This window comes from Geospiza fortis, unplaced genomic scaffold (genome assembly GCF_000277835.1).
Source record: "Geospiza fortis unplaced genomic scaffold, GeoFor_1.0 scaffold80, whole genome shotgun sequence".
NCBI lineage: Eukaryota > Metazoa > Chordata > Aves > Passeriformes > Thraupidae > Geospiza > Geospiza fortis.
The window spans coordinates 467,447-487,063 of NW_005054551.1; the positions used below are offsets into that span (position 1 = coordinate 467,447).

Below are 19,617 nucleotides of genomic sequence, written 5' to 3' on the forward strand. Positions count from 1 at the left end.
CGGGGCAGCTCCGGTGGCTGCAGCCCGAGGCACCCCGAGTTCAATCACGGGAACCTCGTGGTTCCCCCGTTTGTAGCCGCTGTTTCCGGCCCTTTCTCAGCCCTCGTCCCCACGCGTCCCAGCCCTACAAACCCGGGGAGCACAATCCTGGCGCGATGGGTCACATCCTGCACCCAGCCCAGGAACTGGGGCACGGCCCCACCGCTCTCCTGCCCCCGCACAACCTCCCACAGCAATCCAGCAGCCTGCTTCATTAACTCTGTTTATTTTGTTTATTTCTCTCCTTTTTTTTTTTTTGGTTGTTTTTTGTGGGTTTTTTCGAAGTACCGTACAAAAAAAAAAATCCTCTTACAGTAACAAATACTGGGTTTACATTAGTAAACATCAACAGAAAGAGCAGAGAGCACTACTGCTGGTAACGGACAGCTCGGGGGGCAGGTTATTCTTTATTGCATATACCTAGAAACTAAAACCTCACGCAGCCACCACGTCCTCTCCGAGCACAAAGCCTCCACTGGCACCTTGGGGGTTACACGGGGGAGCCCCCCCAGAGCAGGGACAGGAGGGACAAGCCCCATACTGCGCCCCGGGGAGCAGGGACAGCCATGTGGCACCCACGGGACGCGGGCGGGTGGCTCGGCTGGGGGACGCGGGCGTCACAAGCAGCAAAGCACAGCCTCAAAACACGGCCGGGTTCAGAACGAGCCAAAGCAGCAAAGGACAAATCACAACGAGCTTTTAATGCTGGGGGAGCCCAGCCCGGGGAGAGCAGGGGAAAGCTGCTGTTCAAGGAGCTGAGTGAAGCACCGTCAGGGAAAGGCAGCCCTGGGGAAGGGCATCTTCCTCCTCGTCGTACACAGGACCCTGTGAGCAGCGCCCTGTCAAGGACAGGCTGCCAGCAGGCAGGGAAGGCAGTGCTGCAAGAGGGGTGACTGTGACCCCACCTTGGGCTGTGGCTGGACAGCAGGAAGGGACAGCACGGGGAGAACAACAGAAATTCAGCCAAAAGGAGAAAAACACAGGATGAAGTGAAGCTGGAATTTCCCTGGGCAGCAAAGCCAGGTGAGCACCAAGCGAGTGTTGACGGGTGACAGCTTCAAGCTGAGACTTCCAGATGCTCAGCAGGTCCTGGCATGAGCAGGGAGCAATCCCCCCAAGGCAGGACTGGCCCCAAGCTCACATTTAGGGGTGGTGGTGGAGGAGCCCATGGGATGAGGGGCTGAGGATCCCATCTGTCCTGTGACCTGGGGATGGGTTGGAAGTGCAGGGACAAGCACAGGACCAGCAGAGTCCCCAGGCTGTAAAGGTGTGGAACACTGTCAGAGCTTTGGAGTGTTGGTGCAGTCCCCTGGTCACTCCACAGGCCTCTGGATGGAGCTGTGAGGACTGAGCCTCCCTGCCCCAGTCCCACGTGCCCTCATCTCTCACGTGGCCAAGTCCAAATGATTCCCTTACTCATCCCTGGCAGCTTTTCCCAAGTGATCCCCGAAGCCAACCACAGCCTCCCCTGCCCCACTGCCTGCACCTGAGCACCAAACACTGACAAACCAGACCCAAAAACCAGGCCCCAAGGCCTGGAGAGAACATGCAGAGCAGGGAATGGGGCTGTACAGTTGAGCAGAGGAGAGCTGCCACAAGCAACAGGAATGGGATGTTTGCTCCAGCAGCCCCAGCTCCAGAAGGATCTGGGGACAAGGCCAGAGCAAGGCAAAGCAGCAGAGCTGGCCAGGGAGGGAGGGACAGTGCAGTCCCCAACGCAGGTGGCACATCAAGGACAGGATGCAGGCACAGCATGAGCACAGAGCACCCCATGGATCAGCAGAACCCAAACTGCAACGGGAAACAGAAGTGCTGAAGTCCACGGCACCCACCTGCCTGTCCCAAGGAGGAGCCTCAGAGAGGGCATGAGCCACTCTGGCAAATCAAGAGGATCAAGAATGCTCTCCTCCAGCCAGGCAGCTGAGATAACCCAGGAAAGCAAATGCCACTATGGCTTCAACTCTCAGCTCAGCTTTTAAAGCTCTTCCAGGCCCACCTGGGCTGCCCTGGGGCCCTCTGAGCTCGGACACAGCGCCCTGCCTGCAGCAGCCAGCTGCGGTGGGCAGCCCTGCCCCGGCCCCATACAGTATCCATGATTTAAGTGCTTTGCATACATAGTTCACCATCATGCAGATACATTTCAGCATGCCCTGGGCCCCACAGATGTGTCCTCCTGCAGCAGAGAGGTCCTTCATTCCAGGTAGGGCTTGTAGTGTGCGTTGGACTCCAGCCCTCTCCTGCTTCAGCTGCAGGGCCCGGGGCTGTGGCAGCCTGGCAGCTGCTGCCCACGCTGGGGGTGGCACTGGGGGCTCAGCAAACACCAGCACCAGGGGAGCAGCTGGTCACAAAAAGAACCATATTTACAGAGCTACAGTCAGCTTCAATGGGTTACGTGTGCAGAGAGTCACCGAGACCGGCCGGAAACAACGAGCTGTGCATGCCACAGATCCTGCCAGGAAAACACGGGTACCAACACGGATTTCACAGCTTCGTTGGCACAGCTAAGGTGGGAGATTCATGGCTAAGCAGATCCTCCCAGCCCAGGCAGCAACACTCCAGAGGTGGTTATGACAAGAGGGAATGGCGGCCAGGTGGGGCACAGCACGGAGCGAAGATCTCAGCCAGGGAGCCCCACTGAGGATGAGGTTTCTCCTTCCTAAATGTGTCTCTGCATGCAAGAGCAGTGCCCCTCGTACCAGACACCATCACAGCCTGCGAGGCCACCGAGGGAAGTGAGAGTGAAGGATGCACACACTCAGTGGAGCTCCTCCTCCTCCTCTGCCTCCTCAGGCGTCCAGGCAGGGAACCCCTCGGCCACAGCACCGAGGGATCAAGAACCAAAGCTCTACAGTGATGCGTAGCGGGGCAACCTGCCAGCAAGAAGGGGATCTGACCTGCTTGTCAGGGAAGGGGAGGGGGCTGTGCTCACCCCCAGCAATTCAATCACAACTGGATCCCACCTCCTAGAGGCTGGAGCCCACTGCAAATCTACAGCCCAGCCTTTCTGTCCCATCAGCCAACACGGGTTTCAGCTACTGACCAAGAGGGACATCAGAAACGGTCACAGACATCTCAGAGGCTCTGAAGGAGCAGGAGCACAGAGACTCAACTATACAGGGTGCAAGAGTCCAGAGCCAGAAAGCAGCGCCCTGGGGAGAAGCTGAAGGCAGCTGTTGTGTTCTGCATGGGCTGCTCATCTGGCTGGTGGCTGGGAAAGGACCGGGTGAGCCAGCGTGACATTCAGGGAGTCATTGTGCTGCACCAGGGACGTGTGCTTGTAGTGCAAGACCAGGTCCTTGAGGGAGGCGTAGAGGTTGTAGGGTTCAGCAAACCCATAGCCCGTCGCCGTCTTGTAGATCACGCAGTGCTTGGTGTCACCATCCACCCTGCCAGGGAGACATGGGAGCCTGGATCAGCAGTGGGACAGGGGAGCACAGGCAGGGGCACCAAAGCACCATAAACACCTGGCCCTGGCAGGAGAAGCCAAGGCAGATGGGAGCTGTCACCTCCAGCATATGGTAAGGGGAGGGTGGAGCAATGGAGGAACACAACCTGGGCCAGCCCCATCCCATCCCATCCCATCCCATCCCATACCATCTCATCCCATGGATCCCATACCATTCCAGGGATCCCATCCCATCTCATCCCATCCCATCCCATCCCATCCCATCCCATCCCATCCCATCCCATCCCATCCCATCCCATGGATCCCATCCCAACCCATCTCATCCCATGGATTCCACCCCACCCATCCCACCCCAGCCCACGTGCACAGGGATACTCACACCACGGAGCAGGCATAGCACCCCTTCTGGCTGCTCTCACGGATCAGGAAGGTGCCGTCCCGTTTCCCACACAGCATCTCCTCTGCCTGCACACGGTTGATCTTCCCCACATACCACGTCCTCTCCTCGTGGTGGGGTAGCTCCTCCTCGTCATCCATCATGGAGTACTGACTGCAATCGAGCACAGGCAGGGTCAGGTTCCCTAAATTTGGGTGTGTGGCCCCCACATCTCCCCACACTGCTTCATCTGGCAGGGAAGACATCCTCAGCCTCCAGGCAGGGAGCTGGGATGTGCCCACAGCATGAGCAGAACCAGCTGCACAGCCTGTGCTCCCACATCCCCCAAATCCAACAGCACACAAGCAGCACACTCACTCCTCTGTCTCGTTCTTGATGCCCAGCCACTCGTTGATCTTCTTCTGCCGGGCACCCTTCTGCGTCAGCCACCTGGGGGAGGAGGGCAGAGCTGAGCACGGCTGCAGCGAGCCCCGGGCGCGGCCATCACCAGAGGGCAGCAGCCGCCGCTGCCGGGGAGCGCCGAGCCCCGAGGCCGCGCTGCGGGAGCAGCTCCAGCCCACAGCGGGCTGCGAGCCGGTCCAACGAGCCCCGGAGCCCTGGGGGAGGCAGCCGGATGGCTCCCGGGAAGCGCTGCAGGGGCACTACGTACACCAAGTACTGGTCCCGCAGCTTGCGCAGCTGCATCAGGTCTGGCTTGAGGCTGTTCATGCGCTTGTCGATCTCCCGGTTCTCCGAGGCTTGTTTCTTCAGGTCCTGCTCCAGCTTCATCTTGCTGTCGTGGATCTCTGTGATGCGGGACTTGAGCTTCTCCGAGTTCATGAGGATCCTGGGGGAAGGGGGGGGTTAGGCTGTGAGCCAGGGTGGGGGAGGCGGAGGAGGCAGCCTGCCAGCTCCAGCCCACAGCATGCTGCTGGAGAGACAAGGAGTCCACGTGCCTCGGCTCTGTGCTGAGCCAGGAGGATCCTTGCAGCCCCTGGGGCCCTTCTCCAGGCAGGGCAGGCCACCACCACCCCCATCCTCACCGTTGCACCTCCTTCTCGTTGCCCTCCCTCCGGAAGCGCTCGATGTACTCCTTGCTGCACTTCTCCTGTGTCTGACACTGCTCCTCAAAGATCTTGATCGTTTCATTGAAGGCCTCGATTGCCGTCCTCTTCATCTGCAGCTCCTGGGAACAAGGGAGGGGAAAGCTGAGAAACATTTCTTCACATTTGCATCTCCTCTTTTAACTTCCCCAAAGCACTCTGTCCTTGCTGCAGGCAAAATATCCCCTTCAAAGCCCTTCCTCTGAGGAGTGCCTGTCCATGAGCTGACAAATGAGGCAACAGGTGCCCCATCTCTGGTCCCCCCTGGGCACACAGGATGGCTGCCAGCACTCAGGGGGTGACAGAGCAGCCCTTGGGGGTCTCAGGCAGTGCCCACATACCTGGGATGTACGTGTGTACTCCTCATACAGCAGGTCGTACTCCCAGCTCTTGTCCTGGTACTGCTGGTGATAAACCTTCAGCTGCTCCCCCACAGCTTCCACACTGTCCTCCTTCACCACCTGGTCCTGCCAAAAGCACAGCCTCAGTCAGGACCTGCTCCAGCTGGTCCCACAAAACCCCACAACAAAACATTCCAGCACAGGGAGAGGGATGGGACATTATCATCTACCAAAGAGGCAGGGATGTATGAACAAACACCCCTGGCTCAGGCTGGGCTTGTCAGCCACGTCCCTGCAGCACAGGCCTCACCTGTTGGTACTTGGAGATGGGGTAGAGCAGCCTGGTGTCCAGCTTGGCGTTGTACTGGGCGAGTGACTCGTGCCGGTAGTGGGTGATGAGCTCCACCACCGAGCCAAAGGTCAGGGGCTCCGAGAAGCCGTACTTGCCTTCCCGATGGAAGATCTTGATCAGCTTGTTATTGCCTCCCTTCCTGTATGCAGGGGAGAGGAGAGGGCACTTAGCACCACCCCAGCCAGAGACTTTGGCATCCCTGGAAGCACAGGGACATGTCCCACGAGCTGCACCCCTGAGGCTCCCAGGGGATCCCAAAGCCCTACCTGAGCGTGAGCGTGTATTCCCCCTGGATCTTGCTGGAGGCATCACGCACCAAGAAGGTCCCATCTGGTGTGTCCCGGAGCTTCTCATTCACCTCCTCCCTGCGAGGAACAGGATTGTCACGGCCTGGGAGGCGGCCCCAAGGCTCACCTGATGGACAGGGCACCCCAGGTGTGAGCTGCCAGTCGCCCCCTTACCTGGAAATGTCCCCCCAGTACCACTCGGCGTCCTGCAAGGGCGCGTTGTTCCCGTTGGCCAGGCTGGCTGTGCTGGGCTTCGGCTTCGGTGGCTTGGGAGGCAGGGCTGTGAGAGGAGGAGGGATGAAACAGGGTGAGCCCAAATCCCAGCTCCTCACTGGCAATTCTTGAGTCCCCCTCCCTGCAGTGACTGGCCCAGGAAGGCCCCTTGGCCACCACGTTTCCTGGAGCTGCTCCAGGCACATCACCAGCAGCTGAATACCTTAAGCTGGCCTCCAGGCTATCAAAACACCCTGAGCAACCCAATCACGGGGGCAAGAGAGTCCACACCCACAAATGCCAGTGCCTCAGGCCCCAGGGAAGGGGTATCTCAGTACCTGGAGGCAATTGTTCTGGCTCCAGCTCCTTCGTCTGAAGAAGTGTCTCCAGAAACAGCACGGAGAAGTCAGGGCTCAGCTCTGGGCTGCAGGGAGAGAAGAGACAAGTCAAGAACAGCAGTTGTGGGGTACAACATGGCACTGCTCCCACATCCCCTGGGGTCAGCTGGTTCATCCTAGCTGCCAGACCCCAGGCTGATAGGGCAGCAAGGGCTCTGTCCCGGCTTGAGTCCCACCTCTGTGTGCTGCCAGCAGTTTAATCCCACGTGCAGCCCAGCAGGGGCTGGACTCCTTGTCCTGGCAGGCACAGTGGCCGGAGCTGGGAACACTGCTGGGACCAAAAGCCTGACGTACCTGGCGCCGGGCAGCCGGAGGAGCAGGGGGCCGAAGATCTCTCCCAGGGCCCGAGGGTGGAGGCTGTTGCTCTCGGCCTGCTGCGATACCTTCCCCAGATGCCGGAGCAGGAACTGCAGGGTGAGCGTGTTCTGGAGCGGGACCGCAGGCGACTCCAGGGCCAGCAGCAGCTGCTTCCGGCAATTCTCTGGCTGGGGGATCTCTGGGGAGAGAACAAGACACGAGGGAAGAGCTGGGACAGCCGGCACCACTCTCCACGCTCCTGCTGCGTCACAGCACAGGAGTGCTGTCAGCACTGGGGGCCATGTGCCAGGCCCCATAGGTACAGGGCTCATTTTAATATCCCAGATGCGTCCACCCCAGCCAGGCACCCATTCCCAAGGCAGCCACAGAGGCCCTTACCCTGCAGGATGCGAAGGATATCTCCATGCACTGACACTGGCACCACGGGGGAGGGCAGGTCCTGCAGGTAACCTCGCAGTGCCTCGCCCAGGGAGTGCACGTCCAGGGGCTCCAGGTCACCCAGGGTCCAATCTATCAGGGCACAGATTTCCCATGGGAGGGTGGACACAGCACTGGGCACTCAGCTGGCAGCTCTGGTGCTGCCAACACCCATCCCAGAAACCATCACACAGCAGCCAGCTATCATGAGAGCTCATCAGCACCACGAGGGAGCTCAGGCAGCCCTTAGGCAGCTCATGTGACAGACGATGTGCACCCCAGAAATAATCTGGCTCTGCAGTTCCCCTTGGGAGAGGGCAGAGGTCATTCTGGGTACCCACAACCTTTGCCCAGAGCCCCAACACAAGAATTCTGAGCAGGTATAGTTTGGGTGAGAGTTTTGCTCTCCACTGCCAGCAAGAGTCGAGCTCAGACTGAGCAGCCACACACTGGATGCAACAGAACAAACACCTCCCTCGAACACAGGATTTTGGGAAGCACAAAAAGTCTGTCCCAAGAGCCCAGCCTGGCAGCACTGTGTAGCTGGGGTTTGCAGGAACGTCTGCAGGAGGAGACTTGCCAGCATGGTCCCGGATGAGGCCCCAGCCCAGCCGAGAGGCAGACAGCTCCCAGGGCTCCCCAGCACAGACATCAGCTCCAGCCACCAAGCCGAGCTCAAAGATCCTCCCCTGCTTATTAGTGGCATGACAGAGCCAGAGAAGCCTCCACCAGCCCATCAGCAGAGCACCCCAAAGACAGCAGGGGACAGGCACAGGGGTTCAGCTGTTTGCCTGCCAGTCTCTGAGCCAGCCCTCCATGGATGGTGCCAGGGATCCCCCCTGTCCCATCCCTTCCACGCAGGACAAGGACGTGGTGGGATGGGGACAGCCCAGCCCCAGAGGCAGCGTGCAGGGAGTCAGGAACTGCCGGGGACAGGCGAGCCTGGCCTGGATTGCATTACTGCTGGCACTGTCACATCCACTAATCTCCTCCATCTGAGCCGATTCGCCTCCACCGCGCCGAGCTGGTTCTTACCGGTTCTCAGCGCCTGCCTCAGTTCGGAGCCAGATGTCCTGTACAACATCTCGCTGTCCAGCCCTGCAGAAGGGGGGACACTGCTGTCAGCTCCAGCACAGGCACTGTTTCAGTGCCAGCTGGGTTGTGGCATGGCCAGGCATGGATGGTGTCCAAGCCAACCCCCTGCTGCAGCCCCCTTGGCCCCCAGGACACTCAGTTCAGTGGCCCCATCTCTCCACCATGGCACAGATCCAGGCTGGAAGCACTTCCCAAACCACAGCACCCACCCAGTGCGTGTAGGTACCCAAATCAAACACCCTCACGGGCCTCAGCAGCTCAGCCCAGGGAGGAAGATGAGAGCAGCTGTGTCCTGTGTGTCCCACAGAACTCAGGTTTCATTGTGGGGTTTTGGGGTGTATCAGCATCCCCAGTGCTCAGCATTGCCCCCTTACCTTTCTTCTCAATAGCTTCCACCAGCTTCACCAGGAGCGGCGGAGCAATCTCGGGAGGGCTGAACTGCTCCTGCACGTCTGGGAGAGGAGACCCTGGGGAGAGGGAGGGAGAGAAGGGCTCAGCACCAGCTCAGCCCTCAGCAGCAGAGCTGGGCCATGGCACAGCCCAGGCAACTCCCAACAGGAGCAAGGAAAGCTGTGGCTCCCACTGTGAGGCTGTGGCTGAGGCAAACACAGCAGGCAGCCTGCAAGGAACCTGCCCAGGAGCCAGCGCTTGTTGAGCTCCAGCCCTGACTGGGTGTGCACAGGGAGATAGCTGCTGCTCTGTGCAGAGGCCTGGAGACAGAGCCCACCCCCCTGGGGACCCGTACCCCCCCCGGGCAGGCAGCACAGGGGTTACCAGGGCTCCTGGAGCTCAGGGCTGGGTCCCTGCCCAGCACAGGGGCTGCGTAGGGCTGGCAGCGGAGCGGGGCCAGGGAGCTCGCTCTGCTCGTCGTGGTGAGCTGTGATTAATCCAGCGATTCAGACAGAACGCCGTGTCAGCAAATTCCTGCCCTTGATTGCTCGTTTAACATGGAAACGGGCCCTGTGCCTCCCCCTCCCCGTGAGCCCACAGCCTCTGTGCAAGCTGCTACAGGGCACAGACAGCCCGTGGCACGGGACCAGCATCCCCCCATTCCTGGGGGATCTGCAGCCCCGCATCACTGCCACTTCCAGAAAATCTTGAGGTTCTGGCTGCAGGCACCCCCCTCCCCTGTGCATGCCGGGGCAGGAGCACGCAGGCCTGGCTGAGGAGCTGCCAGCAGGAGGTTTGCCGACGGATGAGCGGTGCCAGGCTCCATCCCGCTTCCAAAGCAGCACCAGCCAGAGCAGGAGGTTCCTCCAGGCTGGTCCACAGCACCTGGCAGACCCTGGGGAGCCCGCAGTGGGTGAGGACACCCAGCACACTCCACTCTGCAGAGGCAGAGCCAAGAGCCTGCTCCCCGTTGCGAAACAGCTCCGTTGTCATGGATCTGACCCGAACTCGCCTGGTGTGGTCTCACCACAAGGCGCAGCAAGCTGGAACTGCGCACCCAGCTCAGCCTCCTGCACCCACGGCCTCGAGGGGAGACAGAACAGCCATGGGAAGGGAGGGGAAGGGAAGGGAAGCACAGGGGTCAGGCACCCAGCAGCTCTGTAAAGGCCTGTGCTGCTGGGAGAGGGGACAATCCCACACTGGAGCGAGCTCCTGGGCACGGTGTGGGTCGGTGTGGGGAAGCTGCAGGCAAACTTCCAGGCTGGCAGCTCCCGGCCTGACCCTTGGGAAGGACTGAAGGGAGAGTAAATACTGGCGCTGCCCACGTGGCCCAGCCGGGAATGTGCTGCTTCAGCAGGCAGCAGCTTGTCTTTTTTTGTCAGGCACGGAGCGGGGAGCCAGCAGCAACTCCTGAGCCTGCCGGGCCTCCGGGCTGGGCTGCCGTGAACAAGGCTGCTCACAGCACGGCCCGGGCAGCTGCGGAAATATTCCCGAGCCGCATTTTCCGCTCGTGTTCTCTGCGGAAGGCAAACACCAGCAGCTCGTAAATCCAGAGGCACAACGCGCTGGGTCTCGCCGCTCCCGGGACAGCTGTGGGGCTGGCCCTGCTCCACGAGTGACACTGAGGGGCTCAGGGGTCCCTGCCAGCCAGGGCAGGAGCTGGGAAGCAGGGAAGGAGCTTCGTGGGGCTGCCAGGAGATGGTTCTGCACCTCCTAAAGTGCACACCGTGAAGAAATAAGACAGGCTTGGCTCAAATACGGTTTTTCCATTGCAAAAATGTGTCTCACCAGCAGAATACAGAAATAAAGAATCACAGAATATCCTGAGCTGGAAGGGAACCACAAGGATCTTCAAGTCCAGCTCTTAAGTGAATGGCCCATAGAGGGATCAAACCAGCAGGCTGAGTGCAAAATGGCTCTGGGTGTTTGAACTGCCTCCCTGCAGGCCCTGCCTATACCCTGAGTGGAGGTTACCTCTGGGGATGGCCCCACAGGGGGCAGGGACAGGGCAAAACTCAGTGGAGCAGGGAGAGGGACCACAGGGATCCTGGCTAGTTGCAGAACAGAGGGGGAGAAGGACCTTGGAGATGTAAGAGTGGGACAAAGCTGATCTCACGTGCCCTGGTACCCCACCCTCCATCCCTGGGCATGATGCAGATAGGCTGGCTTTTGGCTTCCTTCCCAAATTTGTCTTTGCTGTGCTTCAGGAGCTTTGGCATGTATCTTATTCCATCTCCCAGAGACCCCACCAGTGGCTTTGACCACCCAGACACACCTCCACCAAGCCCCCTTGAGGAGAGGGGAGAGCCAAGGAGGGCAGAAATCCAGCCCCCGAGGGAGCACCGTGCAGGCAAGGCCAGCACACGCAGCACAGAGCACATCCCAGCAGCACAGAGCACATCCCAGGCTCCTGAGAGGAGCAGCTTTCTTGGAAAGGCAGGTTGCAAGCGAGATGACTCAGGTCAGGCTCTCCTGCCAACCCAAACGCAGCAGGGCCCGGCCGCATTCCCACCCTGTGGAGATGTTTCCTGGGGCCGCCCCTCCGGCTCCGGGAGCAGGAGGCAGCTGCAGGGAGCTGCACCAGCCCCACAACCCTGGTTTCGTAAGACCCCAGAGGTGTTTTCACACAGCCAGAAGCATCTGCTGGGGTAGCCGTGGCTCCCAGGCAGAGAGGGATGGGGAGGATGCAGCACTGCCAGCTGGGAGCGTTCCCTGGCACTCTCCAGCTCCTGCTGCCGACCCCACTACTCCCATGTACACCAGCACGAGATCTCCTGCAAGGCATGGGAAGGCCAAGTGTGGCTGTCACCCCCCAGAGGATCACAGAATGGTTTGGATTGGAAGGGACCTTAAAAGATCACCCATTAAAACCCCCCTGCCTTGTGCAGGGACATCCTCAACTAGATCAGGTTGCTCCAAGCCACATCCAGCTTGACCTGGAACACTTCCAGGGATGGGGCAGCCACAGCTGCTCTGGGAAACCTGTGCCAGGGCCTCACCACCCTCACAGTCAGGAATTTCTTCATAACATCTAATCTAAATCTCTCCCTCTTTTAATTTAAAACTTCCCCCTTGTACTATCACTATCTGTCTGTATAAGCCTCTCTCCCTCTTTTATAGAAGTACTGGAAGGCCACAATAAGGTCTCCTAGAGCCTTCTCTTCTCCAGGTGAACACCCCCGGCTCTCCCAGCCTGGCTCCAGCCCTAGGAGCATTTCTGTGGCCTCCTCAGGACTCACTCTAACAGGCCCACATTTTTTTGCCTTGTCCAGACCCAGACTCAGCACTGCAGGTGGGGGTCTCACAAAGGAAGAGTAGAAGGGGGAAACCCTGGGGGGCTGCTGAGCCCTGGCCACAGGGTTTATGTGCCTGGGAGCCAAACAAACAGGCTGAGAGCAGGCAGCTGCCACAGCTCCACAGGCAGGGCTGAGGCACGTTGGCTCTCCCAGCCCGGGTCTGTGCCAAGGCCAGGCGGGCTGGGAGGCAGCTGCAGGTGCAGGACAGCCCATGCCCAGCCCCAGTGTGGCTGCCTGGCCCCAGCGAGGGCTCTGCGACCCGCGGGGTGGGCTGGCTGCCAGGCAGACAAGCAATTAGCTCCAGTTCTCAGAAGAACTCTTTTAGACCCTGACTTTTCTCCTCTTGCCCAGAGACAAGTAATTGTGTCTCTCAGCAGGGCTGAGCAGCTCTTGGCAGGGAGCACTGCCCCAGGCGCTGCAGGGGCGGGGAGGTGGTGGTTGGGAGAGGTCAGGACTTATCCTGAAGGGAGGGAGCCTGGCAAAACTCAGTGGAGCAGGGAGAGGGACCATGGGGATCCTGGCTGGTTGCAGAACAGAGGGGGAGAAGGATCTTGGAGATGTAAGAGTGGGACAAAGCTTGCCCCAGGAAGCTCTGCTGAGCAGACTGACAAGCTGGAGGAACAAAGTGCTTTCCTCTGGGCCAGCACTGAGAGAGGCTGGCTTTTGGTTGTGACTCAACTGTACTGCTGCTGCTGGGGCAACCCAGTGCTGCTGAGCTGAGAGTTTCACCGCTGTCCTACAAAGCCAGTCACACAGCAAGACTGTGGAGGTGTCCCAGAGCAACAGGGCACACAGCAGGGCTTACCTTGCTCCAGAGCCTCGGGCAGCCGGCCACCACTGGCCCCAGGTGTGGCAGGGAGGGGGCTCTGCACCCGGGGCCGGTGTGAGGGGACAGCGATTTTCACCGGCCCCACGTACTCCACGTAGGTGCCAGGAAAGTCCCCCTTCTGCTTGGTGCGCTCGTTGACGCCCAGGATCCACCCGATCTGATTGGGGGTCTGCTCATCTCCATCTTTGAAGCCCAAGGCTTGCAGGGCCCCCTTGCTCACGACCAGGATGTCCCCGGGCAGCAGGTCAATGTCCTCCTCGCGCTCCTTGCGGTAGGGGTAGAGCGCGCGGTACTGGAAGCCGTCGGTGCTGCCCATCCTCTCTGCCAGGGGAGAAGGGCTCTGAAGGGTGAGGCAGCACGTTCCAGGTGGGAGAGGAGGGCCCTCAGAGGCAGCTCTCCCCCATCAGCACTCTGAACTGTCTCTGTGTGAACTGGCACCCCAGGAGCCTGGTCTGGGTGCCCAGGAGCGCTTAGGTGCAGCCCCTTTTCCTCAGCTTGAAACCACGATTCAGCCAAATTATGGAGCAAAGGGAGAAGGAGACAAACATAATCCAGCACTGGTGAGTGGGCATGCAGCGAGGAAACCCAAGATCAGGGTCTGTTTCACCAAAAAAGCCAGTCTCTTGGAGTCTGGGGAGGAAAAGCACAGTAGGCTTCCAGCCTGGAACAGCGTGGCACGCTATGTTCCTCTTTCTAGTGCCTGCAAAGAGAAGAAGAATTGTCACTGCACAGCCAGGCACCCCACGCCCTCCTGACATGCCAACATTCAAACCAGGAGTTCACCTGAGAGAGGCAGGACTCGTTTCTCTCCTACCTAGCAGAGCCCTGGATCCAAGCAGGGCATGCTAATCCCGATTTACACTCCCAAAAGCAAGCGAGGAGCCAGTGGCTGCGGGCAGGAACGCTGCCTCCTCTCTGCTACAGCCAGGCACCAGCTCTGCATCTTAAAGAGGTTCACCCCTGCTTCTTCAGCTTACCCTCCTCGCAGCACTTATGCAAACAAGGAGACAACAAGTGGGACAAAACAGCCTTTATGCAGGATAACTTTTGCATACAGAAAAGGGTGACCCTGCACCCACCAGCTGCAGGCCCTGAATGGGAGCAGAACAAACAGATTTAACCTTCCCTTGTTAAATCGATTAAATTTCACAGTTCACCTTTACATCTTGCCATGCAATCCCCCACAAAGGCATCTTCTGAAGGGAGCTGCCCACAAATGTAGGTTAACCACGCTTTCAGCAAAAGGCTTTCGAGATGCACTGCCATTCCCACAGAACAGCACTTCAAAGCTTTGCTCTGAGCAAAAAGTCAATTTTTGAACTTTTCAAAAGCAGCAGCAGCAGCATCAAGTGCAGGCACAGGTTCTTTTCGCAGAGATGGAGGCAAAAGGAGTTAAAATAATCTTTAGAAGCCTTCAAGTCTACTTAGAGCTCCTAACTGCCTTTCAGCTATTCAGAGAGAAATTGAATATGCTGCCTGCCCTGCCCAGAAATCCACCAAAAAAGAATAAACCTGGGTTATAACATGTTGTTGAAGAGATGTACGAGCCAGGACATTCCCACCAGCCAGGCACGTCCTCTTTTCCCATCCCCTCCTGGCTGCACAGGCCAGTTTTCCACTTCCCTCAGGCAAATCCCAGAGTTCTGGTTCCCGCAGAAACGGCATGTGGCCGAGGACCGGACCTGCAAGGCACCGGGGCAGCCAGAACCCAGCCTTCCCAGGGACACCCTGGGCCTGCTCAAATGCTGCAGGTCTTGTTAAAGGCTTGAGCTGTTTTGGCCCAGAAACCACCAAACCCAGCTCAGACTCTTGAGTCTCATCTGAAAACTATTATCGAGCAGGAAGGTGCTTCTCAGGGCTGTGGGAGGCTGGGCAGAGGGATGTGAGGAGGCAAAGGGAGCCAGGACACTCTTCCCAGAGGGGTCAGTGAACAACCAAGCATGGCACGAAGCCAGGCCTGCTCTGACTGCCGGTTGGACTCTGTGACAGGCACCAACGGTGGTGATCTGCAGGATTTCAAAATAACCCTTCCGGGCCAGTTACACTTTACAGTTCATATCAGCTACAAATCCCTCTTTCCTCCTGCACGTGCTATATCACCCCTGCACGTGTCACCACATCTGCACGTGCTGCCACAAAGTCTGGGATCGGGGTGAGTCCCCCGAGAGAGGAGCCAGCCCCACCTCTCACAGCCAGGCTCTCCAGCTCAGCACCAGGGCTCCTTCCCTTGACAAGGACAAAAGGCACAAAGAGGCCATGGCACAGGAAACCTGTGCAGCAGCCAGAGCCCGCACCGCCTGCCTGAGCTCGGGCAGGCGTCCCAGCCGGGCTGTCTTTGCCATGAATGAACAGGCACTGCCCGCGGGGAGGTGAGGCACTTGCGGCCAGAGGCGGGTGGGGAACAGGATTGAGCCTGATCCAACTTGCTGGAGAGCTTCTCCAGAACTCCAGGAGCAACACCAGACTGCAGAATTCATGGAGAGACCCTACAGAGGTTTCTGATGTTCACAGGGGAAGCAGCACAGCCCAGCATGGCAGCTGTGAAAGCTCCCGTCGTGCTGGGATAGTGGCTGCAAGGAACTCGCAGCAGAGCCCACATTTCCCCAATCCAACCAGCACCAGCCAGGAAAATATTACTTCATAATCCAGAGCATAAAGAGAGATTTATGACCAGGCTCACTGGCTGCCCCTCTGAGTGCTGCCTGTCAGGGTCCCCCAGAGCGGAGTCGCCGTGCCGGGGACACTGTCTGCATGCCAAGGGCCTGAGTGCCCGCTGGGCACGGCGCTGGCAGCTCCCCCTCCTCCCGGGGAGGACAGACCCCAGAGTGGCTTCTCCTGGAGAGGACAGACTCCAGAGTGCACCCAGAGGCAGCAGAGCCCAACCCCAGCAGGGGCAGGGCTCCCCCACAGGCACCCCCCCAGCTTCCACCCGCGGATCCCAGCCCCGACTCCAGGCGTCTCCGACAAGCTGGTGCAGCTGAAGAGGCTGGAAGGACAAAACGCTCAGGCCTGGCAAACTCGTTCAGTAGCTTTTAAAAGCAGATCTGCGTGGAGGGGTGGGAAGAGGAGAGTGACTCTGGAGCACCAAGTGTCTCCAAAGAGCAGGTCCCGCAGCTTCTCCCAACTGACTCCTTCACAACCTTCTTCCCTGGGGTGGGAATGCAGGCACAGCTCTGTGCCACCACGCTCCCCACGTCCCAGTGGGTCACTGGGCACATGAAAAATCCAGAGAACTCAGAGCCAGGCTGTTCCTGGAGAAGCCTCACCTGCTTTCCCCACACTCAGCCCAGGTGGGCACTGAGTGCTCATGAACATGAGTGAGGAGCTCCCCAAGAGACTCAAATCCTCATGGCGAATGCCAGCACCATCCTCTCCAGCGGCAACAGTTGTCCTCTGTCCTGCAGAGGCTTCCCTGGCTGAGCTGCTCCCTTGGAGAGCAGCTGACAGAGCTCTGGGGATTGGGAACACACACTTCCCAAAGCCCTGGAACAGCTCTTTGGAGAGAAGGCAGTGCTGAGAGGCCGGGACACGCACAAGCCTGTCGGCTGGAAGCACACCTTGGAGCAGGAGAGAGGCAGCACCTCGCCAAAAGATTTCTGCTGGGCCCAGCTCCAGCTTTGCTCAGCTCTCAGAGAGGAACCTCGTGTGTCTGTGCTGGCGAGCACTTGCTTAGGCTGCTCTGAAAATCCCATGCATCAGACAGCTAAATACCTTTGGTAAATCTATCTCAGCGCCCAGAAACAATCCCTCGATTCATTAACTGCTGTCAATACTTTCTTTGTTTAATACATCAGTTTGAAACAAAAAACACATTACAAGTCTTTTTGTCTGTGCCCAGCACATAAATAAAAGCATCTTAACATTTTAAATGTGGTTCCTGTGCTTTTTAACCCAGTTCCAAATGCAGTTCAAAGTGCAGCTTGACTTGAAGCAAGACTGAGTTACTTTCCTTCCAGAGAGAGGAAAGAATGCATAAAAATATTTAAAAGAAGAATATGCTCACACCAGTATATGCAGCTCCAACCTTTCCAAGTTACATCAGATCCTCAGCGAGCAAAACAAACACCATATCGAGTTTGAACTGCAAGTTACCGTCAAAAAGAACAAACTTTTCCTTTAACAAAAAGAGAAAATAGAACAATGCAATGATGGATGGGAATAAAAATGGACAGGGAATTGCCTGCCACGGTGACATCTGCTGCTGCATCACATCCTTCTGACCCATGCAGCCAGGGCAGCTCTGATGGCCTCAGCTCCTGAAGCTGGCAATGGCAAGCACATCATGGGTTATCCTGTGCCCACCGAGTGGCAGAGAGAGCAAGAGCTCGGCAACCCCTGATTTATAACCAGGACAAACAGCACAGCAAATCCCTGAGCTCCCAGGCAGCTTCCCGCTGCCTCCCCAGCAGGAACAATGACTGGAGAATCGTCTGGCGAGGCTGGAGCCATGAGGCAGGCTGCGTTAGAGGCGGCAGTGCCACGAGGAGCTGAGGGGGAAGGAGCTGGGAGAGCCTGCAGGGAGCTGGGGCGGGCGGGAAGCGGAGCTGGACACGCTCCAGCAGCTGCCCCTGGGGAAGCGGCCAGCGGAGCAGGGAGAGCTGAGCCCGGGCTGGCCACGGCGCTGCCAAGCCAGCTGGTATTTCCTTCCAAACAGGGAAAAGCTGCAGGGGAGGAGGGGAGTTATGCCTGAGCCGTGCCCCAGCCAGGCATGGGATAGCCGAGGCTGTTTTCACCTCTTCTTTTCCCCAGAAATGCTTCCCAGCCAGCCAGCAGCAGCTCCTGCCCACAGCCACAAGCCACCCTTTGCCAGGGACACTGAGCATCTCCTGCTCACGCCTGAGTTTCATTAAATATCTTGCTTTATTCACCAAAGCCCGAGGAAGTGAAGGAATATCTGAAATATTTCACTGAAAAGGTCAATGTCATGATTAACAGGGACACGAGGAGTTGAATAAAACAAGATGACCAAAACCTTCCTGACTTTTGGGAGACCACTGGAGGTCCCAGAGACCTCCTGCTCAAAGGCTGGACAGTGTGAGAGCACCTCAGGCTGCACACCTACTCCAAGACTTCTCGCACTGTCCAGAGACACTGAACTTCCTTGCTCCAGCTGAAGCTTGTTCTTTCTCAGCCACCTCACAAACTTTCTCCTCCTGCCTACAAGACATTTTTACGTGGCCAGAGACTTTTATTTGCTGGCAGTGGGCAGAGAAGGACCCAGCACCCAACACCAGCCCCATCACCTCACTCCAGGCTGCTCTTACACCATCCCCCACACAGCAAGAACACACTAATTCCATTTTAGGAGCATTCATGGAGCTGGCTTTAGCAATATAGAAACCCAGGAGCTGTATTTTGGCAAAAAAATTACAGTTCTAAAAAAAACCTGAGTACATGAAAAAAAAAAAATCCAACTGCTCTTGCTAACTTATCTGCTTAAAATCACATTCCCCAGGGTATCTGGAATTTATATGATTTATTAGCAGCTCTGCACAGCTCAGCAATCACATGAAGTAACCGACGAGGTAAGAAGCACCCAAGTTAATAGACCAGCATGATTTGGATATTGGTGAGAGAGCCAAGACCTTCCAACTTGAGAAATCCACCATCCCTTCCTCTGTCTGCTTTTCATCTTCCATTACCCAGCTACTTTAGCTCCAAGCTGCGGCTCCAGAGATTCCCAGAGGAATTAAAAGAGCCCTCGATATTATAAATACTCTTTTTCATTGTAAACACACCCCGGCACTCAGAGCTCTGACACGGCTCCAAACTGGCTCCGCAAACCACTCTGCTCCTCGCCACATTCCAGCTGAGCCGCGCTCTCCCTTCCAACCCAGCGCCTTTGTCCAAGCCAGACCCAACTGCAGGCACAGAGGATTTTCCTGTGTGCCTAAAACCTTGTTCCAGTGGTTTCAGTATGGAACACTGGGGTTTGGGGCAGAAATCAGCTTTAGGAGGAACGAGGCTGTGCCACGAACCGCGCAGGCAGATGGAAGCACGAGCTGCCCACGTCAAAGAGAGCCACCAAAGAAACCAAACCATGCCTTGGACTTTCCCACATGGTGGAAGGCTAGAGCAGAGCCCAGTGCAGCCTCGGGGACACAGCAGCCCTTGGCATGTCGGGGAAGGGTGGGGGAATGGCCAGGAAAGCAGTGATTTAGGCTATATTTACTCAGCTGTCTCCATTCTCTGCTCTCACAGAGAAAGTCACAGGGCCAGTTCCCCAGCGGCTCCAAGAGCTGCTTGGGAAATCAAAGCTGCATTAATGGGAGGAGAGGCAGCCTCGGCTCCATTGAAAGGCAACGCTGGGGCTGCTCCAGCTCCTCACAGCTCGCTTTTCTCCACCGTTTTGCTCCCTGGTTTTATCCCCCATCGATAACAGACCCCCAGTTGAGGAGGCACAAGACCATGGGAACCTTCCTCCTCAAGGGGCTGAGAAACATCCCCAGGAAGAGAAGAAATGCAATGGCCAACCTCCCTGGGAAGCAGTGGGGGGGCTCATGCCAGAGCCAGGGCTTGGGGGATGCCGTGCAAAGCCACCCTTGGGCTGAACCTGGCACATCCCTGGGGCACCAGCTCCAGCCTGGGAACCGCTGGGTGTGAACTGCCCCCGGGCAGGGGGAACAGAGCTGGGACCCCCAGGACTCTCGGTGATGGGGATGCACCGTGCTGGGGGGTCCCTGCACTGTCACAGTGTGGGGGCAGTGGCACAGGGGGGGGATCTGTGATGGCACTGCTGGGATGCAGCCAGCCTGGA

At 58.0% G+C, this 19,617-nt stretch overlaps 2 protein-coding genes across 2 annotated transcripts in view; both read right to left on the minus strand.

Moving 5' to 3' along the window:
* Positions 1-253: 253 nt before the first annotated feature.
* PIK3R2 (phosphoinositide-3-kinase regulatory subunit 2) lies at positions 254-13,560 on the minus strand. Its single transcript, XM_005429498.3, has 15 exons — positions 12,837-13,560; positions 8,720-8,812; positions 8,286-8,348; positions 7,212-7,343; positions 6,810-7,011; positions 6,456-6,541; positions 6,079-6,184; positions 5,884-5,982; positions 5,576-5,756; positions 5,266-5,391; positions 4,865-5,007; positions 4,492-4,668; positions 4,200-4,271; positions 3,825-3,995; positions 254-3,425 (listed from the first exon to the last, which is right to left on the minus strand). The coding sequence occupies exons 1-15, from the start codon at positions 13,174-13,176 to the stop codon at positions 3,233-3,235; spliced, it is 2,184 nt and encodes a 727-aa protein (XP_005429555.1). The 5' UTR covers positions 13,177-13,560; the 3' UTR covers positions 254-3,232.
* The window catches only part of MAST3 (microtubule associated serine/threonine kinase 3), a 25,507-nt gene continuing 19,443 nt past the window's right edge, over positions 13,554-19,617 (minus strand). The window contains exon 28 of the mRNA XM_031064047.1: positions 13,554-13,560. Within this exon, the coding sequence (XP_030919907.1) occupies positions 13,554-13,560 (7 nt within the window). The remainder of the gene's footprint in view (positions 13,561-19,617) is intronic.